The sequence below is a fragment of the Hoplias malabaricus genome, chromosome 14 (assembly GCF_029633855.1).
Source record: "Hoplias malabaricus isolate fHopMal1 chromosome 14, fHopMal1.hap1, whole genome shotgun sequence".
NCBI lineage: Eukaryota > Metazoa > Chordata > Actinopteri > Characiformes > Erythrinidae > Hoplias > Hoplias malabaricus.
In genome coordinates, this window is record NC_089813.1 from 7,477,543 (window position 1) to 7,504,422 (window position 26,880).

The 26,880-nt window shown below is 45.3% G+C and overlaps 2 protein-coding genes across 2 annotated transcripts in view; one reads left to right on the top strand and one right to left on the bottom strand.

Moving 5' to 3' along the window:
- Window positions 1-12,118, top strand: part of acsl2 (acyl-CoA synthetase long chain family member 2) — a 28,310-nt gene extending 16,192 nt beyond the window's left edge. Inside the window, exons 7-21 of the mRNA XM_066643317.1 lie at window positions 1,666-1,844; window positions 1,958-1,990; window positions 2,378-2,429; window positions 2,878-2,951; window positions 4,982-5,059; window positions 5,151-5,285; window positions 5,421-5,555; window positions 5,897-5,992; window positions 7,221-7,293; window positions 7,566-7,654; window positions 7,746-7,862; window positions 8,326-8,469; window positions 8,779-8,880; window positions 9,512-9,583; window positions 9,837-12,118. Coding sequence (XP_066499414.1) covers window positions 1,666-1,844; window positions 1,958-1,990; window positions 2,378-2,429; window positions 2,878-2,951; window positions 4,982-5,059; window positions 5,151-5,285; window positions 5,421-5,555; window positions 5,897-5,992; window positions 7,221-7,293; window positions 7,566-7,654; window positions 7,746-7,862; window positions 8,326-8,469; window positions 8,779-8,880; window positions 9,512-9,583; window positions 9,837-9,974 — 1,517 coding nt within the window. The 3' untranslated portion in view covers window positions 9,975-12,118. The remainder of the gene's footprint in view (window positions 1-1,665; window positions 1,845-1,957; window positions 1,991-2,377; window positions 2,430-2,877; window positions 2,952-4,981; window positions 5,060-5,150; window positions 5,286-5,420; window positions 5,556-5,896; window positions 5,993-7,220; window positions 7,294-7,565; window positions 7,655-7,745; window positions 7,863-8,325; window positions 8,470-8,778; window positions 8,881-9,511; window positions 9,584-9,836) is intronic.
- A 1,032-nt stretch (window positions 12,119-13,150) lies between these two features.
- The window catches only part of bin3 (bridging integrator 3), a 54,362-nt gene continuing 40,632 nt past the window's right edge, over window positions 13,151-26,880 (bottom strand). Inside the window, exons 7-9 of the mRNA XM_066644854.1 lie at window positions 25,330-25,471; window positions 23,523-23,657; window positions 13,151-15,344 (exon numbers count right to left, since the gene is read on the bottom strand). Coding sequence (XP_066500951.1) covers window positions 15,198-15,344; window positions 23,523-23,657; window positions 25,330-25,471 — 424 coding nt within the window. The 3' untranslated portion in view covers window positions 13,151-15,197. The remainder of the gene's footprint in view (window positions 15,345-23,522; window positions 23,658-25,329; window positions 25,472-26,880) is intronic.

The window sequence follows — 26,880 nt, forward strand, 5'->3', positions numbered from 1 at the left end:
ACACAGGGAGAACACACCACTCTGCTCACAGACAGTCACCCGGAGGAAACCCACGCAGACACAGGGAGAACACACCACACTCCTCACAGACAGTCACCCGGAGGAAACCCACGCAGACACAGGGAGAACACACCACACTCCTCACAGACAGTCACCCGGAGGAAACCCACGCAGACACAGGGAGAACACACCACACTCCTCACAGACAGTCACCCGGAGGAAACCCACGCAGACACAGGGAGAACACACCACACTCCTCACAGACAGTCACCCGGAGGAAACCCACGCAGACACAGGGAGAACACACCACACTCCTCACAGACAGTCACCCGGAGGAAACCCACGCAGACACAGGGAGAACACACCACACTCCTCACAGACAGTCACCCGGAGGAAACCCGCGCAGACACAGGGAGAACACACCACACTCCTCACAGACAGACACCCGGAGGAAACCCGCGCAGACACAGGGAGAACACACTAACTCCTCACAGACAGTCACCCGGAGGAAACCCACGCAGACACGGAGAACACACCACACTCATCACAGACAGTCACCCGGAGGAAACCCACGCAGACACAGGGAGAACACACCACTCTGCTCACAGACAGTCACCCGGAGGAAACCCACGCAGACACAGGGAGAACACACCACACTCCTCACAGACAGTCACCCGGAGGAAACCCACGCAGACACAGGGAGAACACACCACACTCCTCACAGACAGTCACCCGGAGGAAACCCACGCAGACACAGGGAGAACACACCACACTCCTCACAGACAGTCACCCGGAGGAAACCCACGCAGACACAGGGAGAACACACCACACTCCTCACAGACAGTCACCCGGAGGAAACCCGCGCAGACACAGGGAGAACACACCACACTCCTCACAGACAGACACCCGGAGGAAACCCGCGCAGACACAGGGAGAACACACTAACTCCTCACAGACAGTCACCCGGAGGAAACCCACGCAGACACGGAGAACACACCACACTCATCACAGACAGTCACCCGGAGGAAACCCACGCAGACACAGGGAGAACACACCACTCTGCTCACAGACAGTCACCCGGAGGAAACCCACGCAGACACAGGGAGAACACACCACACTCCTCACAGACAGTCACCCGGAGGAAACCCACGCAGACACAGGGAGAACACACCACACTCCTCACAGACAGTCACCCGGAGGAAACCCACGCAGACACAGGGAGAACACACCACACTCCTCACAGACAGTCACCCGGAGGAAACCCACGCAGACACAGGGAGAACACACCACACTGCTCACAGACAGTCACCCGGAGGAAACCCACGCAGACACAGGGAGAACACACCAACTCCTCACAGTATTAAAAATAATAAATGGTTTTATTTATTAAAATGTTTTAGTTTACTACAAATGTAAATTAAATCATCGAAAGCCACTTTCCATCGTAAAGCTGTAACATGGAGAACAGAGCTTCTGTTATTGCTATTCTGTGCGCAGCACTGCAGAAACTGCACTATGTAATTTTCAGAGGAGGGTAGGAAACCAACCCCCTCTCCACTGATTTCAGTACAATGCTTTTAAAATGAATTACACTAGGAGGCCCGGGAGCATAAACCCTGAATCTTACCTAGTGTTCCTTTAACACTGTGTTCTCTCTGTGTCCAGCGGAGATCACCCTGGTCATCTGTGATAAGGAGGAGAAGGCGGAGTCTCTGTTGGCCAATAAGGAGACGGGAGTGACCCCTGCTCTGTCCTGCCTGGTGCTCTTTAACCCAATCGGCGCTGCTCTGGTGGAAAGGGGGAAGAACTGCGGCGTGGAGATTCTGCACCTTTCACAGATCATGGTCAGAGACGAGGGTTTACTACATAGTCTTGTGCAAAAGTTTGGAGACTCCAGGTCAAACAGTTTATTTACACCATTGTATTATAATCTTAATAACTGTGTGTTTCACTGCAGGATCTGGGCAGAGAAAATCTCAGAGCTCCATTGGTGAGTGCTCTCTGGATTGTCTTCTCTAAAACAGGCAGATTTTCCTGTTTCCTTCACTTTTCTGTTTCTAAACGTCATATATTTGACAAACCTCTAGTTACATTTGATCATACTCTAACTGAATTTGAAATGAGTCCAGGCATTGGCTCTGAAAAAAAAGACACAGTGCATCCAACAATAAAGAAAGACATGTGCATCTTTTACACAGCAATATTAACACATCAGCCCTGAATGTCTAGATTTGACAGATCAAGCTCGAGCTGAAAAAAGCCCCAGCTGCTGTTAAATACGTTATGAAGAAACACAGGGTGGAATATTTGTTTCTTCTTTGAGCGCTTGTGGTTTAGTGGACGTATCAGTGAAGCAGTGTTCCTGTGTTTCTCGCAGCCTCCTCAGCCTCAGGACTTGGCCGTGGTGTGTTTCACCAGCGGGACGACAGGTACGTGGCACTTCCTACTGACAGACGTGTTTCAGAAATCTCTCCACACATGTCCTACAGAGACTGATGCGCTTTATCTGAAGGCTACGTCAGACAGGCATGAGCACTGGATAACGTCCTTGAGGATTTATGAACAAAACAGTGTTGGAGGAGGGGTTTCAGGTGTGGTCCTTCACCTAAAGCTATTCATTACTCCAAGATCTGGGAATGATGCTCCACCACAACCCTTGTTATCAAGGGAATGAATGTCAGTTTAGTTTAAGACACCATGTCTATACAGTGTCACCTTGTGAAAACTGATATAAGCTGTTCATAACATAGTGCTTCATGGACCCGTTAGTCAGTGTTTGTGCAGGTGTTGGTCTCTGTAGGCTGCCTACAAAGAAAGTGTTAGGCTCATTTCATTAATTTCATTCCTTCTGAACCCTTTCATTTCCTGTGGATATAGGAAAGCCGAAAGGAGCCATGATCACCCACGGCAACATCGCCGCCAACACATCCTCCGTCATCAAGATCCTCGAGGTCAGTCTCTCTCACATTCTTCTTCCTCAGACAGTATGATCTGACTCTTTCAGGTCTCCATCCCTCTTTTGACACTCCTGCCTTGAAGGATCCTCATAGGGTCACTCCCTCTCTTTGAGGAGTGAGGTGTGTTCTCCCTGTGTGCAATTGTGCACAGGTGTGAGTGACAGGATGAGTGTGAAAATTGGATGCAGGTATGAGTGACGGTGAGTGTGTGAGACTGCACAGGCGTGAATGACAGGGTGAGTGTGTAAAAATTGGATGAAGGTGTGAGTGAAAGGGTGAGTGTGAAATTTTGCTCAGGTGCAAGTGAATGGGTGAGTGAAAATTGGGTGCAGGTGTGAGTGACAGGGTGTGTGTGAAAACTGGGTGCCGGTGTGAGTGACAGGGTGTGTGTGAAAATTGGGTGCCGGTGTGAGTGACAGGGTGAATGTGTGAGACTTTGCACAGGTGTGAGTGACAGGGTGAGTGTGAAAATTGGGTGCAGGTGTGAGTGACAGGGTGAGCGTGTGAAACTACAGGTGTGAGTGACAGGGTGAGTGTGAAAATTGGGTGTAGGTGTGAGTGAAAGGGTGAGTGTGTGAAATTGTGCTCAGGTGTGGGTGACTGGGTGAGTGTGTGAAATTGTGCACGGGTGTGGATGAATGTGTGAAATTGTGCTCAGGTGTGAGTGACTGGGTGACTGTGAAATTGTGCTCAGGTGTGAGTGACTGGGTGACTGTGTGAAACTACAGGTGTGAGTGAAAGGGTGAGTGTGTGAAATTGTGCTCAGGTGTGGGTGACTGGGTAAGTGTGTGAAATTGTGCACGGGTGTGGATGAATGTGTGAAATTGTGCACAGGTGTGAGTGACTGGGTGACTGTGTGAAATCGTGCTCAGGTGTGAGTGACTGGGTGACTGAAATTGTGCACAGGTGTGAGTGACTGGGTGACTGTGTGAAATTGTGCTCAGGTGTGAGTGACTGGGTGACTGTGAAATTGTGCTCAGGTGTGAGTGACTGGGTGACTGTGTGAAATTGTGCTCAGGTGTGAGTGACTGGGTGACTGTGAAATTGTGCACAGGTGTGAGTGACTGGGTGACTGTGTGAAATCGTGCTCAGGTGTGAGTGACTGGGTGACTGTGTGAAATTGTGCACAGGTGTGAGTGACTGGGTGACAGTGTGAAATCGTGCACAGGTGTGAGAGACTGGGAAACTGTGTGAAATTGTGCACAGGTGTGAGTGACTGGGAGACTGTGTGAAATTGTGCACAGGTGTGAGTGAGTAGGTTTCTTGAACCCAATGCTTTCGAAAGAGCTTAGGACCCAACACAGCACTGATCCAGATGAAGTGGTTACAGAATATGAATGAATGAACATCAACAGAAGGTTGTCTGACCTCTGAAGTGACGAGCACATGCCTTATCTCAGTAGCCAGGGTTTTAGATCTGTCTAAAAAACAAACAATAGAAGGCCTCCTGCAGTCGGCTCCATGCTAATGAAGGACAGGGAGGATTTACACACAGTGAGCACACAGATCTCAACTGGAGCCTGGATGTATTCCTCCTTTCAGAGTGAATTCAGATTGATTATATTCGGAGGAGTTGGACGGGTATTCTAATTAAAATCTGGCCAAACCATTCGTTCACCGCTGTCGACTTCCTCATTTTCCCCTTTTGTTTCCTTCTGAATCTGTCACTTTACCAACAAAGTACAAGTTCCTCAACACGTACCTCTCTCCCTTTTCTGTTTCTCCTCTCTCCATTAATCTCTGTCTATTACCCTCGGGACATGCCGTCTCCCCCTCTCTCTCTCCATCGCTCCGTGGCGTGTGGAGGTAAAATGGGTGAATTGCATCTTCTATCACTCAATAAGCTCTAAACTCCCGCTCAGTTTGGCAGTGAAACAGATAAATTGCGCTGTTAATTGCCGCTGTAAGTGCTGGATTGTTGATTCAATCGCCCATTTAAATCTAATGTCCCATCTTCTCTGTGAGGGGGCCGTTCTGTGCCCATTTTCCTCGTCTGATATGGATCGCCTTTGTTGTAATCGCAGGGCTTCTTCGTGATTCGTCAGGAGGACGTGTCGATATCGTACCTGCCCCTGGCTCATATGTTCGAACGCATGATACAGGTGAGATGGACCTGTCCCTACTGCTTGTGTGTTTATGTAGTTGGTGTATAAAAAAAAGGTGATCATTTTTACGTGACTCCTTCATCTTCAGGTTTCTATGTTCTGTCACGGAGCGAGAGTGGGCTTCTATCAGGGAGACATCTCTCTGCTTATGGACGACATTAAAACCTTGAAGCCCACCTTCTTCCCTGTGGTCCCCCGCTTGCTCAACCGCATCTATGACAAGGTCAGTGCCAGTCATTACCAAGGGAATGGCAGCATCACTTAATACACCTCAAATGAGCTGATGATGGAGTACAGGGTTGAGTAACTGTACTTTGTGTGTGTGTGTGTGTGTGTGTGTGTGTGTGTGTGTGTGTAGATCCTTGGGTCAGTGACAAACCCTTTGCGGAGAGTTGTGCTGCACTACGCCGTGAGGAGAAAACAGGCAGAACTGAGCAGCGGAATAGTTCGAAACAATAGTGTGTGGGACAGACTCGTCTTCCACAAGATACAGGTCTCTTCTCTCTTTCGCCTTTCTTTTATAGCCTCATTCTGCACGCCCCCTAGTGGCCATTTCTCTGGTGGAATGGAAATAAACCTATATATTTAAAATATCATGATACATTTTTATAAATCTGACATAGTTGTATCGGCTGTGTCTGAGTCCCACCCTTGGAAAGAGCACAGACAGTTTTTTTTCCTCTTGGACTTGGAGGCTGAGGCCTCACAGGGGGCATCACCACAATCTCCCAGTGTTAGCGCAAACACTTTAATGATTTTCTTAGTGGTGCCATTGCCATCTGTGGCTGGGCTAATTCTTTGTTTCTTTCTCTCTCTATCTCTCTCTCTCTCTAGGCCAATCTGGGGGGCAATCTGCGGTTTATCCTGACTGCATCCGCTCCAATCTCCCCCACCGTCCTCTCCTTCCTCAGAGCCACACTCGGATGCCTGGTGAGAACGGCGCTTCAGAGAAGTCTGTTTGTTGGGGTTGAATATGGAGCAAATGAACAGTGTTGTGATTTATACAGTGCTCTGTATGAAGAGTGCACAGTGTAGTTTGGTGGTTGGTCAGTTTCAACGACATCATCATCATCATCACAGGAACAGTAAACTATACCTACGAGTGCTCAGACTGGTCACGCCAGCAGCATCCATAACCTGCACTTCACGCTTTAATATTCCATCTGTACAACATTATAATTTACACAATACACACTTGACCTGTTTCACCTCAACATACTGCACACCTCCAGCTTCACACACACACACCGTATAAACAGCTTAATCACTGGAAACCACTCAGGTCTGTATTTATTGCTAATTGTGTTTGCACTTTGATTCTACAGCTGCTATCTGACCCACATATTGTCCATGCTCACAGACTGTTCATATCAGTAAAAAAGAAATAAAAAACCACATGAACAACATAACGGATCCAAAGAGATTAGAGAAAACCAGAGAACGGGACTGAGCAAGAGGTTGAAGGATCGCTGGTGTTTACTTTTATGTAAACAAACGACAGTAAAAACACAATATACAACATTTATATGTAGGAGTGGCACGGTGGCGCAGCAGGTAGGTGTCGCAGTCACACAGCTCCAGGGACCTAGAAATTGTGGGTTCAAGTCCCGCTCCTGGTGACTGTCTGTGAGGAGTGTGGTGTGTTCTCCCTGTGTCTGCGTGGTTTTCCTCCGGGTGACTGTCTATGAGGAGTGTGGTGTGTTCTCCCTGTGTCTGCGTGGGTTTCCTCCGGGTGACTGTCTGTGAGGAGTGTGGTGTGTTCTGTGTCTGCGTGGGTTTCCTCCGGGTGACTGTCTATGAGGAGTGTGGTGTGTTCCCCCTGTGTCTGCATGGGTTTCCTCCGGGTGCTTCAGTTTCCTCCCACAGTCCAAAAACACACGTTGGTATGTGGATTGGCGACTCAAAATTGTCCGTATGTGTGAGTGAATGTATGAGTGTGTGTTGCCCTGTAAAGGACTGGCGCCCCCTCCAGGGTGTATTCCTGCCTTGCGCCCAATGATTCCAGGTAGGCTCTGGACCCACCGCGACCCTGAACTGGTTAAGGTTTACAGACAATGAATGAATGTTTGTTTATGCTGTAGAAGTTTAGTCAGAAACTATAGGAGTGTATACTCTTCTTCACTGTGGTGGTAAAGGCTTAATGTGTTTCTGTTTGCAGATTTTTGAAGGTTATGGTCAAACCGAGTGTACGGCCGGCTGCACTTTCTCTATGCCTGGAGACTGGAGCGCAGGTAACACTCTACCACCCCTCAGTCTGTACATACAGTAAAAGCCCATCTGCTCATTCAACATTGCTCCTGAAACTAATTGTCTGTTGCTGTTGTAGCTGAGTGCCATCAAATCATCACTGCAGTGTTTCAGTATCCAGTGTAGAGTAGAATTTGAAACTACAGAGTAGGAGATCAAATTCACTATTAACATGCTTCGTTTCACCAAACATTGGACGAGCAGGTGTCCACAAGCGTTTGAGACTCTTATGTGAGGCTTGACCCGTGTGTTCCAGGTCATGTTGGAGCTCCTCTTCCTTGCGCCAAGGTGAAGCTGGCAGACATTCCGGAGATGGACTACTTTGCTGAGAGTGGACAGGGGGAGGTGAAGACTCACTTTAATCTCAGTATTATTTGTTATTAACCTGGAAATGACAGGAAGGAAACCAACTGTAACTCATGTGTGTATTTGTCAGATCTGTATCCAGGGCCCCAGTGTGTTTCGGGGCTATCTGAATGATGCAGAGCGGACGGCAGAGGCTCTGGACAGTGATGGCTGGTTGCACACTGGAGATGTGGGTCAGTGGTTACCGGTGAGTTAAAAAGACCTTAAAGCGGATACCTTCTGCTCGTTTTCCATAAGTGAACATACTTATTTTGGTCAAAATACCACAAGGATCAAACCCCACAGCTGTGTTCTAAACAGCCCTGTTCATAATGGCCGGTTTCACTCCTGTGCCTTTAAATGATAATGAGCTGCTCGCTGTTCACCCCTTTTCTGACTTACGGAGCCCAGAAAAACAGACTAGGTCTTGTTTCACAGTTTGTGACTCAAGATCTACAAATTAATGTAAACAGGCACTGAACATTAGATTTTTCCATAATATGTCTCCTTTAATCAATAAAAAGAAAAGTGTCTTTGACGCAAAGCACCGTTTGCATAAAGAACCTTAAGCTTTTTGAGTGTTAAAGGCGCCCCCATGTGGAGAATTCTCAGCCTGTTAAACATGAGTGAGTCAGTGAATGTGTTAATTTACCTTTTCTCTGCTCTGTTAGAACGGGACCCTGCGGATCATAGACAGGAAAAAGCACATTTTCAAACTGTCCCAGGGGGAGTACATCGCTCCAGAGAAGATTGAGAATGTCTACAGCCGCTCTGTCCCAGTGCTGCAGGTGTTTGTGCATGGAGACAGTCTACAGGTGAGTACATCCAGGGACAATAACTTGTTGGTGCACTGCTTAACCACAAACTCCACCCACAAAGACAACCATTGGCTCAAGAGCTTAAGAAACTTATTAAGAAAAAGTGCTTTATGGCTTCATCAAACATGACACACCCTAATCTGCCTCATATATTTGTGGTAGACCGGGAGGTGTTGTATGTAAATGAGGTAACTGTGGGTGGAGTTTCCACATGATGCATTGGTTGTAATGTCAAATATAAACGCTGAACATTCCACTGTTGAATATTATTTTCTTTAATCATGTTCCTTTTGTGTGTGTTTTCAGTCATTCCTGGTTGGTGTAGTGGTCCCGGACCCCGAGGTGTTTGCTAACTGGGCCAAAGACAGAGGATTTGTGGGGTCTTACGCAGAGCTCTGTCAGAATCCTGTGAGTTGTACTGGTCGTATGGTCTTGGAATTTTTGCACACGGCACAAACAATTTCTAAATAGTTCGGAAAAAAAACAAGTTGCAAAAAAGTTTTCTTCATTCATTCATTCTTTCATTGGTTGCGGTGGAGCCGGAGCCTACCTGGAATTACTGGGCGCAAAGCGGGAACACACCCTGGAGGGGGCGCCAGTCCTTTACAGAGCAACACGCACTCACACCTATGGACACTTTTGAGTCACCAATTCACCTACCAACGTGTGTTTTTGGACCGTAGGAGGAAACCGGAGCACCCGGAGAAAACCCACGCAGACACAAGGAGAACACACCACACTCCTCACAGACAGTCACCCGGAGAAAACCCACGCAGACACAGGGAGAACACACCACACTCCTCACAGACAGTCACCCGGAGGAAACCCACGCAGACACAGGGAGAACACACCACACTCCTCACAGACAGTCACCCGGAGGAAACCCACACAGACACAGGGATCAGGGCATGATCATGGTGAAATGGTTACAGAAAAATGAAAGAATGAATGAACAAGTGGTGATTAAACCATACCCATATCTCGTACTGTCACTTTAGTAGCACTTGTATCACCGTGTTGTTTCTGGTCGTTCCTGCAGGACGTGAAGAAAGCTGTGCTGCGGGACATGACAGCGGTGGGGAAGGAAGCAGGACTCAAGTCGTTTGAGCAGGTGAAACATACACAGACATCCGAATGGAACAAGATTAACCCCTGACGCGCCTGTTTTGGGTCCACACTGAAGGCAGGAAACACCCAAACATTTCACCAGTCAATCGCAGGGCATTACACAATCACCTGCGGATAATTTCACATACCCACCCAGTCACACACACCTGTGGACAGTTTCACGCAGTCACACGTTCACTCACTCACACACACAAACCCGTGGACACCCCTCTAATCACTGTCTGTGTGTGTTTAAGGTGAAAGACTTGTATCTGCACCCTGAGATGTTCAGCATCAGTAACGGCCTCCTCACCCCGACGTTGAAGAGTAGACGAGTGGATTTACGGCGTGTGTTCAGCGAACAGATCCAACTCATGTACAGCACAGCAGCCTAGATCCCAGCCACAGGACTGTCCCTTAACGGTTTTAGCAAAGCTAGCATTAGACCTCCTGCTGAACTGGAAACATGCTTCTGAAAACAAATCACGCCTGATGGACCGTTACACTTAAAGCTCCGGGGAAACAAACTCAGTGAGAGCTGCGCTCGTTACACGTCCAATGTTACTTCATAGGTATCTAAGGTCTAAACCAGGCCAAGAAAACAAGGCTGGGAACAGGTTTCGGGATGAAATGACGGCACCCTGTAAGTCACCGTAGGCTACATTACCCCTACATGACTGTTTAGGACAAGGGACACAAAACTACATAAACATTTAATCGGCTTCAGGCATCCCGAGGTGTCCCAGGACCGCCAGAAGGTATAAGCCCACCCTCCTTCACTAGTTACATAGTGCAGTTCCTTTAGTGCTGAGCTGAAACTAGCAATGAAAGAGGCTCTATTCTCCCTAATACCCATAGGTAAAAATACTATCTAGTGTTCCTTTTAAATGAGGGTTGGGACATGGATTGAGAGCTTTACTTTATGGCTCAGCTCCAACTTCACCACCACGCCGCAGTATAGTGACCATTTTACTGCAGCCACTGCACGTAACCTTAGACCAAGCTGACCATCCCTCTTCCCACCACTCGAGATACATTGTGTGCCCCCATAAACCCTGAAACGTACTGCTTTTTCCTACCAATCCTCCTCCGTAACGTGGAAACTGATTTTGGAAGAGTCAGAGTACTGGAGAAGACGGTAGAAGCTACTTAAAGTTCCCCACTGAAGTGGCTTCCAGGCACCAGGATAATACACCAGAATATACTGCCCAGGAGTCACATCACTGTGCGCACATCCAGAGAGTACGTTTTTTAAACTAAAACAGGCCACACATCATGTGCTGAGTTTGTCTTCAGTGTTCAGTGTTTTTTCAAAGAAAAACCTGCCATCAGTTGTCATTACAACACAAACGAGGAGTTTATCAGTGTATCTTTGCAATGACCAATGGTTTAAACATATACAATTAACACAAAGGACCGAATCGCTGTGTAAATGCTGGCTTTGCACAGCAACCGTGATTGGCTCAGGAATATTAGGAATGGACTGAAAGGAAGCATTGTGACAAGGCTCAGTTCATCAGTATTCAACATTGTATTTGAGAGGGATCGGCTCATTCTGTTTACCGCTGGTAAAGAGAGTTCCTCCTTTCCTCTATTCCTTAGCTTTCTGGGGTGCAACCCTCATCTCCTGTAATAGTAGATTCTCACGGCCTGTGGTGTGCCAAATTACCACAGCTTCAGATTTCAGCCTGTACACAGTTAGGAGTTCACACAGGTTCGTGTCCCAGAAGGCTTAAGTAGGTGTAATGACATTTACGATCAGAATTCCTTCATTCTTAGGGTTGTTGCACATGTACTCTTTTACCTGTAGTAACTGTTGCTTGTAAAATATTGTTCTAATCAGAGGTCATGTTGACCTGAGCCTGACCCCATTCTTCTATTCAGACATTACCGTTTGCACAAAGGTCAATGGTATAACTGGGTTTCTCCAGATCAGCGACATTCACCTCCGTCCACTGAACTAACCGCTCCACTGCCGTTGGACAAGACCACTTTCTGGAACTGGACGTTCCCCGGAGGCATAACAGTCAACAGTAGATGGTTAGATTTGGCTAATTTTGAATATTTGCAGATTATGTGTATAGTTGTTTCTGTTTGATTACATTTATGCTACAATTTGTGGAAAGAAGCAGTGGGTATTTCCAGGTCCAGAAAGTATAACCTACACACCAGGATTTAGCTCCAATCATGTTGAACCTGATTAGAGCGCAAGAAAGAAGTCAGAAAGCTGGACAGATGCATGCTTTCTGGAGCTGGACTACTCGCCCATTATTTTAAGTGGGATTTTCATAACTAACTAAGGCAGGTATTTATGCGGTTTGTATTATAAAAGAGCATGGACTGTAAATGGGCTTTTTGAGTTGTACATATTGAACAGATTTTTAGATGTTATACAATGGAGGTCGAGACATACTGTATTTACAGTGGTTTTTATGAAGCAGATGAATAAAGATAACCCAATGTCTGTGTGATTTATTGTGGACATATGTATGGCTGAGGGTAAAATCTGGATTGTTTTTTTTTTATAAGAAGAAAGACTACCAGGCTTTATTTCTGAGCTCTGAATTCAGGGAGTCGTCACTGAATCATGGTTATAGTCCTGTACACAGCACAGGGTTTGACCGCCTCTGATTGGTCCATTACTTGTACAGTAATTGTCCCTGTTTTAAACTTGTGAAAACCTTGAAGAGGGAGACTAAAATTTAAATTGAAAAGGCAGCTCCTGTGATATGAAAGTCTCACTCTTTCCAATTTTGAAATAAAAACCATTAATCCTGCAGCCCTATAACATTTTTTGCATTAACCAGGATTGTTCAGTCCCCTTCTCACAGGAAAACAGTCTGATCGAATCATCAGTAAATACTTGGCTGATAAATGTCATTTAACCTACAAATGAATGACCTAAACGCACAATTTTCCTGCTGTAAAATCTGTTTACGTCAAGGTTTCCCTAGAAAAAATAAGTTGTACAGCTGAGGTTTAGAACATTTAAGATGTGGAAAGTGTGGGAGCTTCCAGTCCAAAGTTCAGAAGATATTTCCTTACAATTTGCTTAGCTCTACAGACTATTTTCTGTTTACAAAGCCCCAGTGTCTGTAAAAGAGTCAAAAGACAAACTGACTCGGTCTTGTACGCTAGTTAGTCTCTCGCTCTGCAGAATATTTTTAGACATATTGGATATTTATGATGTTAATGGGTAATATTGACTTCGTTTTGTTTTGTCGGATCATTTAAGGTGGAAATGACTCCAAATTCGAGAGGCGAATACCCAGAGAGAACTGCTTTACCGGAAGTGCTACAAAACTAAACCACTTGAGTTACAAATGAGTTTCTGAGGTAATTCAAACGGTGAACAAAAACCTACGAACAACTTCATCCATCTACCAAAAAAAAAAATAAGAAAGAAAAAAGTCGGTCCAACATGCCGTTCCACCTTAAAAGACACTTAGCCTTGAACTGTAAACATGGCTAAGTGTTTGTTAGCTAACAGCTGCCTCCAAAGTGAAGTGCAACATTTTTTGAAACTGTTCAAAAACACACAAACCTTATTTCTTTATTTTATCAACCATTTTATTGTAAGATTTTCCATGAAAATTATAAAATGACTAATACAAATGTTACAAGTTTAAAAGGACTTTAAGACTAGAATTAAATCAACAAATAGAACACAAAAGAACTGAGGGCTTTTTTACTCAAGGTATCTGCCAGTTAAAAGGGATCCATTACATACATTCACTTTATCAAATTCCATATGATTCAAAGATTAAACTGTAATGATCTGGTTTAAAAGCGCTGTTCCAGAGAAGCTGTAGTGTCGACTAATGAAAACCAGACCTCTGAAGTGTTTAATGCTACATAAGTCAAACTAAAATCAAAATGGAGTCGTTTACCTTGTTGGCTCATGTCCTATTTCATATAAAACACAATTTATTCTGCCGTATCATTTTAAATACAATATTCCTCTTTAATATTACATCCCGCTCATATTACCTAGCAACCAAAGTGTTCTATGTGACATCAAATAATTAAAATGCATTTAAATTAATGATTCATGGGGCCTTTAATGTGAATTCGTTTCAGGATCAGGTAAAGGCACATATTTAAACATAATATTAACGCATTATCTATGAGGAAGCTACAGTTACAAAACCAAACATTTGGCGATTGTCATTTCTTGCCTCAATTTGGCAAACACTTGATCAATCCTCAGTACAATTTCACAAAAAGAGGATGAAGGAGGAGATGGAGAAGTTTGATTGGTCCTGAACAAATAAAAAATGAACCTTAACATCTGTTATGGCTGTAGGAACTGGCAAATGCAGGTATAAAATTAAACATTAAAAAGTAGTGACACTCTCCGGTAGATGATTGTCAATAAGAGTTCATAAACCTGCCCATAAACATCTAATGAAGGCTTATTCCAACGAGACTCCAGGCGTAGGGTGAAACTAAAACACTGATTCTTGTTGGAACTGTTCGTGTTGCGGTGTATGAGACGCCTACATCAGCCTTTTGAGAGATCTGCCATAAGCTTGTATTAACATTCACGTTAAACCTTCAAAAACATAAAGACAGTTAAGGTCAGTTGTCTAAAAGCCTTACGGAGGTGTTATGAAATCTTATGAACGTTGAACTACAGTGAAGTGATGACAAATCATATTTTAAAAAGCTACCATTAAAAAACACTACACACAAAGAACTGCTACTTGGAACACAAACAAAGCCAGGCTCTGTGAAGAGTGTCTGCCTTCTTCCTGACACTAGAGGGCGCTAGAGTATCATTCAACAGAGTTTCTATTCACATGGATGATCAAGAACTTTCAGACTCCAGTTAGCGAACTGTCAAGCAGTTGGAAAAGAATCTACACCGAACAAACATTCAATAAATACTTCATTTCATTTCCTGGATTAAATCAAGCTCAGTGTTGGTCTCTTAAAACCTTCATTATCTTCATTATGTTAAAGCTGTAAAGATCAGTTTAAATGTCCAACGAAGCCTTTTATATGGTTTCGATACTGATTATATAATCAATGATTTATAAGCTTTATTTTATAACGTAATAATTCAGTAGATCTGAAAATCATCTGCGTTTTCACACAATTCCAGTGATGCTCTACTTAGAGAGTCTTCGTTTTCTAGGTTAAATTTAGGGAAAACGTAGTGTATTTGCCTTTTCTTTTGAACATTTCTTGCTGTTTATAGGCTGTGAATTTGATTCTAAGTCTACACCTGATTAGAGAAGTTTAATTAAAATGGAAATAAGGACACCATAATTAATGTAAAAGTACAAGAATAAATAAGTTAAATCCTCTACATCTACTCAGCCGCTAATGCTTCACAGTCTGTCAGACACAAGACTGAAACTGTTGGGTGACGCTGGATAAAGTACTGGGTGAAACCTGGGTTAAAGCTAAGTATAGGGAGAAGACGGAGATGAAGTATTGGGTAAAGAATAGAGAGATGTTTGGAGAAGGACTTGGTAAAGTTTTGGAAGACACACGGGATGAAGTGTGTAATGAAGTATTCGGAGAAGCACCGGGGTGAAGTAGTGGGTGAGATAAAGGGGTGAAGTACGTGAGAAACAGAAGGACAGGAGAGAGACTGGACCCTGCCTTTCTCAGTCGTCTGCTACGATGGACAGGGCACGAAGCTCATTGAGCTTGGCCTCGTTCTGCTGTTCCCTCGCATCGTCCGTCAGACCTCCCTCGTCGATCTGATCGGTCAACTCACTAAAGATCTTCTGCATCTCGGTGAAATACACCACCTGAAAAAGAGCGAGAGAGAGGTTGTTTTTATATATAAATATCGGTGTTTTATCTGCATGACTCTGCCCAATATTGATAAATCTGTGGAACCTTGACATTGACTGATTTTATCGATGTATCGGCCTAGCCCTGGGAGTCCCAGTGTGAGAAGGACGATGGTGATGAAGTATTAATGGAGTGTTAAAGAGAGTGGTTTGGGCAACTGGGTGGTTGTGACCCTGTCTCTGTAGCATTGTTCTGAGTGTGTGTGTGTGTGAGAGAGAGAGTGTCGGCTGAAAGCTTTTCTGACACGTCCCGCCCCTGCTCTTCCCCCGGCCCTGAGTCAGGGGTCCCACGAGAGACGCTTTGATGATTAATAGCCTTTAATCACATTACAAGACTCCAGGAGGAGTGGGCCGCCAATGAAAGCGCTGGGAAATACAGCGCAAACCCACACAAGCATGCACACACACTCAGAGCGCGGATTTATTCACAGCGTACTGTACCACACGCTCACACTCGTACTGTACACTGCCAGTCTGTGGCATTTTCTGTCAGATTTAGCCAAGACCGGGAAAATAAATCTTGCGTCGTATTTTCCACCCAATTATTTTCCCTATTTGTTCATTGCCAAAGCCAACTGTCAGCTAGGACTTCCCCAATCACATCATGCTCCAAAGCTGAACACACTTGGAGGAGGGCACTAACAGCACAGTCATGTTGGCTAACAGACGCTCACATTGGCTCGCATCAAATCGAGTGATGGGGAAATCAGAGCCATGCTGAACACTCAGAGAGTAAGGCGATTGGGTTCTCTTGGGGTCCTGGCTGAGAACGACTGCGGTGGCCCCCGAAGCATCATCTACACAGTGGGGTATAGCTTCAGAGTCTTATAAAAAAAATCTAATTTAAACAAACCATGAAAACAGTAACAAAATTCCAACTGCAAAAGAGAAGATAAATAAATAAATAAATAAAATAAAACTAAAACAAACATCCAAGAATAACCAATCCTCCTAACCTTAACCCTGCATCTAAATCTAACCCTAAACCTAATCCCAAGCTTAACTCTAAGTTTCTAAAGTTTAGAAACAGCAGGACTCTGAGAAAATTACTTCAGAGAAACAGAGAGTTTGTGTGGACCACCAGTGCCCAGGAGCTCACGTAGTGACAGTCCAGTAACTACCAATCGTAACAAACCATATCACTAACTTTTAGACAGCTACTCCCACTGAGACTTGAGATTAAGGTGAGGGGCGACCTCAGGCCTCCCTCTGGGAGCCAAAGTTAGTGGGAGAAGTTGAATCTATCCAACAGGACGTGGAAAGAGGAGGGATGTCCATGATGCCACAGAGCTGAGACCCCCCACTAAAATCAGCAGCGGTAGTCATGTCTGTACGTTTGTACATATTTGTACGGTGTCGCCGTGTCAGAAACCACATAAAGAAGTCTATTTGAGAGTGTCGAACTATTCAGCACGGTTTAAAGCTTTATTAGCTTCCAGGTTAAAACTACAGAGACAAACACATCTTGACTGATCAACCACGACCGAAGTGAACTGTTGGAGATCGCTGTGAGCTCAGTTCCTTCTGATATGTAAACTTTATACACGATAATTCACTCGGCAAACAACTTCCTTGGCCCTCCACCTCAAACCCTAATCCATTTTTCTTTTCTTGCTGCAGGAAGCAGGGCCACTGCACACCAATAAACCTTTTTTTTTGGGGGGATGTGTGTCGGTAGGCATCGTCATTTGTCTTGGCCCGAAGTCAAACGGTCGTCTGTCTCTGCTTATTATCCCCGGCTGTAATCAGGAGATCACTCGGAGCCGGTGCCATTGTGTGATCTGGAGAGGCCAGTTCCTGCCCAGGGTTTGCTCCGAGCGGATACTGCTCTGTCCTGTTTACGCGGCCTACTGCCGCTGCCTCACCACATCAAGACCGGCCGGGCGGCTGTTTAAAGGGCAGCACGTGGGAGCAGAGCGGGGAAACCTGGGGGCTAGCGGACAGGACCCTCGTTCGGCCAGGAAGGCATACGAAGAAGGATGGTGCCACACACAGGAGCCCGAGAGGCTGTGGGCAAGCCGGCGTAATCCTACACATATACATCGAGTCAGTCTCCACCTACGACAGTCTCTTCAAATATTTACAACTGAATTGTCGGGGTATGGTCATAAATTCTGCAAATGACGGTGTGTGTGTGTTGGTAAAAGTCGCTGGTCGTTAACCTCGGCTATCGGATATTTCAACCGCCGTGGTCAGCAGTAGCCATTACGACACAGAGTTGATTTCCTGGATGCTAGATTACAGCCACAACAGCGCCACAGCCGCCCCGGGATTAACGCAGAGTTTACAAACACACGGTTACACAGACATACAGAACGTTTCTGCGGGGGGCGCTGTTTTCATTCAGCAGTGCTGCTGGAATTTTAAACCCCTCAGTGTCACTGCAGGACTGGGTATAACCCACCAACCAGCCTGGGTCCTGTGTCCACTGACCGAGGATTAAATTATGAGTAACACATACGACAACGGTCTCTACAAGGTAGGTGTGTCTAACAGAGCGGACAGAGTGTTTAAAAACTCGAGCAGCACTGCTGTGTCTGATCCCCTTTTACTAATTCAAAACACACCAACAAACATGTCAGTTTCAGTGCAGCGCTGAGCAGTATCCACCACCTGAATAATACATGTCTGTTGGTGGTCTTGCGGGGGTTAAAGAAAATGATGAATGTGGCCAAAAGTATGCGGAGCAACACGCTGACTACAGTCTGAAATTGTAGAACTACGACGTGCTCCTGTATGGACAGCAGACCAGAAAAAAGTGCAATGATTTTCATTTTGAGTGAAGTTTGAGTGTACGAGTGTGTGTGTGTGTGTGTGTGTGTGCTGAAGTGTGGGAACACTGACTCTAAACTAATGGACCATTGATCCACTCTCACGCGGAGGAGAGGATATGATGTGTCTCTCAGAGGCCCTAAAATATATATATATTTATATAGGTATACCACACACACACACACACATGTATACGTGTATGTGTGTGTGTGTGTGGATGTGTTCTGTCCACCCAGTTGTCAGAGAAGAGTATGTGATTGTGTATCTCTGTGAGGGAAAGAGTTCAGGGCTGTTCCTATTTGCGGTGACTCTCTCACTGTGTGTGTGTGTGTGTGTGTCTGTGTGTTTATGAGTCAGCAGGATGAGGAGATTCAGTACAAGCAGATCTGTGAGTCAGAGTTTGTAAGATGTGTCCGTCGAGAACTGGACACACACTCACACACACACACACACACACACACTTTGACCACTCCACTGTGAGTGTGTTGGAGCCCCTGTTTGCTGATGGCTGCAGCACATGTGTGTGGAGAGTTGAATAGAGTCTAAATACAGTAATGTGTGATGGAGTCTCTGAGGCCCTCCTACACTCAGCCTCTTTAACATAGTGATTCTCCTCTCTCCACTGATGTGCTATTCATACCTCTCATAGCTGGAGTGTGTGTGTGTGTGTGTGTGTGTGTGTGTGGGTGTAAGAGGTAAGCTACTCCTTGTTACCGATACGGCTGGTTGAATGAGAAAGGGTCGTCCGGAGGGTCTCTTTCTCTGAAAAAGCCATCGGTAACCACTAATGACTCTGGGGGAGTCTCGATTGGACACACAGACCAGCGTATTTGGGAAACAATCGCAGCAATGTTGCCTTTGAACTAGATTTCAGGACATAGCTGTGAGGATTTGATGCCCTTCAGCCACTTGGAAACAACTGAGGTCAGGTGCTGGACGATTCCCTCCGTATCCCAAATGCCAATGCCTAAGCTAATGGATGCCTTGGCCCATTGCTGGAGGCTTTATACCCCTCTAGTTGAGATTGAGCATTGGTCAAGCTGACCTGAGGCCTGTGGGCAACTCACGTTTGGCCAATCGTGTACCAGGTTACACAGTACTGTGCAGAAGTCTTAGGCACCTAAGATAATTATTCATTCATTGATTTATTCATTCATTATCTGTAATCCTTATCCAGTTCAGTGTCGCGGTGGGTCCAGAGCCTACCTGGAATCATTGGACGCAAGGCAGGAATACACCCTGGAGGGGGCGCCAGTCCTTCAGAGGGCAATACACACATTCACACACTCACACCTACGGACACTTTTGAGTCGCCAATCCACCTACCAACGTGTGTTTTTGGACCGTGGGAGGAAACCGGAGCACCCGGAGGAAACCCACACAGACACAGGGAGAACACACCACACTCCTCACAGACAGTCACCCGGAGGAAACCCATGCAGACACAGGGAGAACACACCACACTCCTCACAGACAGTCACCCGGAGGAAACCCACGCAGACACAGGGAGAACACACCACACTCCTCACAGACAGTCACCCGGAGGAAACCCATGCAGACACAGGGAGAACACACCACACTCCTCACAGACAGTCACCCGGAGGAAACCCACGCAGACACAGGGAGAACACACCACACTCCTCACAGACAGTCACCCGGAGGAAACCCACGCAGACACAGGGAGAACACACCACACTCCTCACAGACAGTCACCCGGAGGAAACCCATGCAGACACAGGGAGAACACACCACACTCCTCACAGACAGTCACCCGGAGGAAACCCACGCAGACACAGGAAGAACACACCACACTCCTCACAGACAGTCACCCGGAGGAAACCCACGCAGACACAGGGAGAACACACCACACTCCTCACAGACAGTCACCCGGAGGATAAGATAATTATATATATACATAAAATATATGGAAACTAATGCCTTCTCAGTGAGTGTGGTGCTTGGATAAAGTTATATATAATCACAGTAAACAAAAAAAATGATATATATATTTATATACACAAAACAAATAAAACATTCATTGTCTGTAAACCTTATCCAGTTCAGGGTCGCGGTGGGTCCAGAGCCTACCTGGAATCATTGGGCGCAAGGTGGGAATACACCCTGGAGGGGGCGCCAGTCCTTCAGAGGGCAACACAAGATTATTTTTTTTCAATAAAGTAGTAGGTGAGAGTGAGTGTGAAGAACAATGTTTTGTTCAGATTCTCCTTGATTTGCATGAATTTGTTAAATCCACAGCATTAAATCCACATTATTTAAAATCATCATTTATTATCCGCTAAAACTAGGTATTGGATGATAACCTCAAATACGGACTCCACGAAAGTTAAACCGACACATTCACACACAGAGTATCACACTGGATTAATGTGATTTGGTTTTATTCTAATGTTGAGGGTTATTTGCTGTTTGTTTGTTTGTTTTTTAGCGAATAAACACTTCCTGCTCAGTACTGTATCTGTGAACTATTAGTAACAGGATTTGCCGAAACATTCATCCCAGGTATCTGACCTCAGACTGTCCACGTCTTTACTTCAACCATCCACTCATTCCTTCATCCTCCTACCTCTCTTTCTCTTCGCTGGTAGCGAGCAACTCCTGCTGAGTGATTCACGCTAGCTCCTTCGCGAATTAGCTGATCGTATTACACAGATCAAATAGGGGACCTAATAGGACCAATGTGCAGCTAGTTCTCTTGGTTATCTTTCATTCTTCTCCACCGTGATTAATATTTGTAACCACTACCAAAAATCGTCATACTAAAGAAACACAGACGACAAGTCAGTTTTAACTCCAGACTCCTAAGGGTTAATAAGAAAATCACTCTGACTTAACCTTCAGCCCACACTATGACCACAGATCTTCAGTGTGAACCATTTGCTCAAAACAAGGTACTTTTCTCAAACATTAAGAACGTTGTGTCTAGTGATTGATAAAAGAAATAAACCCAAGGTTAGAGCCGTGTAAACAGTGACGTGTTCTTCCGTTTAAAGGGGCGCTCGACCAATTTTGCACCTTTTCAGGACAAATAAACAGTCACCGAGTGAGGTTTGATGGGAAATGTTTCATTATGGAGGCTACAGATGGCGCTTTTCCACTGCATGGAACCTACACGACTCCATTCGCCTCGTCTTGTCTCTTTTGCTTTTCCACCGGCTAAATCTGGTTCTGTTCCCTGGAACCAGGTACAGTGGAACCTCTACTAATGAACGCCTCTACTAACGAACTTCCCAAGATTTTTTGCCTCCACCAACGAACCACGACTCTAGAAACGAACCCGAGCCTCCTCCGAGCCGGCGGCTGGAAATGGCCACTGACCCCAATAGGCGAGTCTCCCAGCGCCCAGACTTGAGTGAGCTTTTAAGATTAGCAGATTGTAGCTTTAGCAATTTAGCAATAGTGTAAATAGCAGACATCGAAATTCGTGCTAAGTTAAGCCGTATCTACGCTTCATCTCCCCACATTCACCGCCTACTCTCCGTTATTCCCCCCACCCCCCACCTCCCGTCATACAGCCAGTGCCTGTGTTACTCCTCCAGCCAGTCGTCACGTCTTCAAGGTAGCGATGTGTAACCACTTACAACTTTATTATTTCTTTTTTATTACTGTTACCACTGTATTTCTCTTTTATTTTTAGTAACTCTACATGTATTTTTTTACTAATTTGAGTGTGTTGTAAACATATATCAGTGCAAAAAGGGTGACTTTCGGGGTGGGGGCTGGATCCCATTAATTGCTTTTCCATTATTTTAAATGGGGAAAATTGACTCGAGGAACGAACTTTTCCACTTACGAACCGGGTCACGGAACAGATCAAGTTCGTAGGTAGAGGTTCCACTGTATTTGTTTTTTAGTCCTTGCTCATTTACGGTTCCATCTGAGCTGAGTAGGTACGTCACGTGTGAACCCTGCAGAGCGCTGATTGGCCAGAGACTCGCTAAACTCACCGCCGGTAAAATCTTCGAAGTTAGAGCATTCGCTTTTATCTGACTCATGACAGCAGTTCGTAACACTCCCCCGAGGGGTTATGAAGGGGTTTAGACGCTCCTCGGTTCAGCTGCAGACGAAAATCTCCAGAGAAAGCTGAATGTGCCACAAGGAAAAAACTGATCCAAAAAACCAAAAGGAGTCAACAGCACCTAGCGTTACCGCCGACGTTCTCGTGGGTTCCGAAGTCTGCGGTTACCGTTAGAGACGGGGTTCTGCAAACGTCACCAGCTCCATTTCATAGGAGAGTGGAAAAGCGACAAGCTAAAAGCGGGTCAAGAGCTTCGTGAGTTTTGGAACACACCTCCTGACAGTACGTTATCACAGGAGGTGATTTTAATAACAGTCTGAAGCCTGGACATTCATGAGCTTTTAAAGAGTTTCTGACCAAGACCATATTTACATATTTATCAACATGTTTGTGAGTGGGACAACAGGTCAATACAGACACACACACACACACACACACACACACTAACTTCCTGAAGTGGCACAGTCTGAGGCAGGATTGTGGGGGTTAATCACATTACAGACAGGAGGAGGGTGGGGAGAGAGAGAGCTTGTGTGTGTGTGTGTGTGTATAAGAGAGAGAGAGAGAGAGAGAGAGAGAGTGAGTGAGTGAGAGAGAAAGAAAGGGAGTGAAAGAGACAAAAAGAGGAAAACGTATGAGCACACTATTTCTATGAGGTTGTCAGGGTTAATCACATTAGATCTGGGTGGAGAGAGTCAGTGAGGATTACAGAGCTGAGAGAGAGAGAGAGAGAGAGAGAGAATGGGGTGGAGAGAAATTGAAGGCAAGCGAGGAGAGACAGAGGGAAAGAAAAAGAAGAAACTGTGTTCACATTTGTGTTCCTTTTGTTTAAATAAAATAAAACACACAAAATCAGATGTCTCTCAGAGTTCCTGACCACTGACCAAAGGCTCAGTACAAGGTTCTCTTATTTCCAACAACTCACTGACGTCTCAATCACTGAAACTATGGGGGGAAAAAAATACAACTTTCCTTTTATTCCATTTTATTGTTACTCGGATGAACAGCTGGATCAGAAAAGGTATGGCGCGATGAACAGAGGGAGCAGTGTGTGGCCTGTTCAGCGACCGCTGGGCTGTTTGTATGCGTTTTATTTATGTGCTTCACTTCCACACTCTCTCCGACTCACAATAGCTGGGGTCACACAACAAACATCGACACACATCCAGCTTCAGTCCCACTCACCTACACTGTGATGAGAGTCTTGAGGCTCAGCTGGAAATAGCTGATCTATGGTCTCTCTCTTTTTCTCTCACCCCCACTCCCTCTGCATGTGTGTGTGTGTGTGTGTGTGTGTGTGTGTGTGTGCGTGTGTGTGTCTTCACCTGAGCTCGAATGAGAGACTCGAAGCTGGGCTGAAAGTAGTCGATGCGGCTGTTGTAAAATTTGGGCATCTCTTCCAATAGCTGCTTGTTCTTGGCTTCGAAATCCTCCTTGACCGGCCTCAACTCTTCACGAGCCTAAACCACACACACACACACACACACACAAAAACAGGCTTTTAACACATTTCAAGACTGAAGGTATTCAGTGCATTCCTCAGAGGTTTGTCATTAGAATAACATTAAGGAACTAAACATCCAAACACTGAATAGGATGCGGAGGCGGTGAGATAAGCATCATGGAGAGAGGGAGGGAAGGGGGGAAGAGAGAGAGAGAGAGAGCGATACAGAGAGAGAGAGACAGAGAGAGACCCAGAGCGTCATGTTTTCGACTGGTGACCTCTGACAGAAGGTGATCAGGGAGAGTACACACTTCTGTGTGCCAAAGTTGGTATTGCTACACTTACGAGGACTTGAATAGAGGACCTCTCTATTACAGTATCCAAGTAATAGCCCTAAACCTAAACGTAACATTAACACTAAACTTAACCCCAGCAGCCAGACGGCCATTTTGCTACATTTTTTTTTTCATTCTTGCAAAACGAACTCGGTTTGTGCTTGCTCACCGTCATCACTAGGAGAGTAGGTCCTCACTAAGTTCACACACATACAACTGCGCATCACATGCATACAGCACTTTATCGGCTGCTTGTTTAGCTCTACTCTCCGTGGCCCTGATGAAGCTCAGTCTCTCGGCGTGTGTGTGGGCGGTCGGCTCGTATGCGAGTCTGTGTGTGTGTGTGTGTGTGTGTGTTTTCCGAACACTGACACACCTTGGTGTGTATGCATATACATTACAGTGACCTCGAAGCATCCGACTTGGAGAGATGCTCATTCTGTAGTGTGGGGGTTCTTTGTTGAGACTTTGTGTGTGTGTGTGTGTGTGTGTGTGTATAATATATATATATATATATATATATATATATATATATATATAAAAATATAAATATATATATATATATATATATATATATAAAAAATGTGTGTGCGCGCCTGTATATACACACACACACACACACACACACTCCAATTATCTGGCAGCATGTGTGTGGCGGCGGAGCCTCTTGTAGAGCGCGGCAGCGGAGTTGAGAGGCTGCCTCTCTTGCGTGGGTGCGGGCTCACATGTGTACATGCGCTCCGTCTATTTCTGTAAAAAAAAAAAAAAAAAAGGCTCCAGTCAGCATCCCCTCAGCCTCTCGCGCTCAACTTGTTGCATGGAGCACAACACACAAGCACACACACATACACACACATGCTGGCAGCACATCAGAGCATGAAGAGGGTCCGATCAATCTGCAGAAGGCCCCCCCACCCCCCAGAGTCAGAGAGGGCCAGCCTGCAGTACGGGCACATAGATACAGCCCAGACCAGAATAACCCCTCCCTATGGATGAGTGAAGACCACCAGTGTTTGAGAACGTATAGGAGGATACTGCACTGGCTTTTTAAGGCACACTGGACCAATGCGGCTGAGCGATTCTGTTACTGGGATTTCAATGCTGTTCTTTTTCTCCGAATCTTATTAACACAAGTGTATACTCACCATGTTTCTCCATTCGGTTTCTGACCTCACAGGAGCACTCATTCTCTGCAGACCTGGTCAGGAACCCCCACAAGGACCACTGTGAGGGTCCGGACCATTGAAGTACAGGAAGTAAGGAGGGTAACCAAGTATGCAGAGATTCCAACAGATGGATTACAGTGCTCCTGTATGGTCTGTGGAACTGACGGAATGGACAATGAATGTGTACCTGATGGAGTTTGACCATGATGGGTCCAGTCTTCTCCTTCTCCTCATATTTCTCCACTTTAGCCTGAAGCCTCTTGTAGTCCTGCAGAGCCTGTTCCCTCCGCTTCACCGCCATATTCAGACTGGGGAACACACTGCTGTACCTGAAACAAACACACATACACACGACAATCAGCCACAAGGTTAAAACCACTGTGTGAATAAAACTAGTGGTGGGCAGCACACGAACAGTCAGTTCTTGTGGTTGATGTTGATCAGAACATCTCCAAAACAGCAGGGTTTGTGGGGTGCTCCTAATATACAGTGGTTACCCAGTAAACAAGGAACGTCCCTGGACGTTCAAAATAGGTCTAAAAGTAGTCTGTCCGTCAAGGACATGTTTTAAACGTCAATGGACGTCCAAAATCCATCTTAATAAGTTAGTTAAGTGGTGACCAATCGATAACGTCAGTGGACGTCCAAAATGCGTTTTATACAAGTAATTTATTTCGGGACCAATTAATAACGTCAATGGACGTCCAAAATACGTCTAATAGTCGTCTTTTCAATGTCTGTGTTTGGACGTCTTTTCAACTTTCATTTTCAACCTTAAGAGAACGTTGATTAGACGGCAGTCATTACGTTATTTCAACGGCTAAATGTTGACTGGGTGGTACCTATTAAGATGGTCCCAGGTAGGACAACTAGACCCTGTCAGGGTTATGGGTGCCCTGATGACCAGCTCGTCTGGTCAGATCTCACAGAAGAGCAACCGTAGCCTAAATGTCCAAAACATTATGATGTCCTTTCTTGGACAATGTTTGGTGGGTTCTAACCACTGTATACGAGAAACTCACCACAAGACCCACCCCTTTGATGATAATCACACTTTGACCTTGTCAGAGAACCTTACACTTGGATATTTATACATCTTCCAACACATAAGCTTCAAAATTGACTGTTCCCTTGCTGCCTGAAAGATCCCACCACATGATAGGTGCATTAGTAATCGTAGCATTTATTCTGTTCTAAAGTTTAATTGACATGTAACAAGCAAAACGCACACAGATCCAAATGAAAGTTGGTAGGTTTACTGATCAAACTGTCTTTTCAACAATTGAATTCTGGAAATATGCTGGTGGTTATCATTTAGTACAAAATTTAGCAGCCGAACCACATATCACTTGGGCTCACTATACACACCGCAACAAAAAAGCTGGACTGTTGTGACTCCAGTTCACAACATAACCGTTAAGACCTTCAGCAGATTTACTATTGATTTCTATCTCGTCCTAAAAGTCCATATTCTCCTTAATCTGAGATCGTTTTTTGTCCAGCTCTGAGGCAAAGTCGTGGATCAATGCGAAACATCTCTGGCAACTCTGACCTGGTCTTCACTTAATACACCGCTGGCCATATTTCAGCATTACCGCCTAATTAAAAACCTCACAAACAGCAAATGAAAATGTAATCTTTGGGTGAAAAATTCCTGCTCTCAGTAAACTAAAAATAGGCGGAGAAAAAAAAAAAACTCTGGGCTGTAACTTAGCAACAGGAGCGGGTGGTTTGGTTC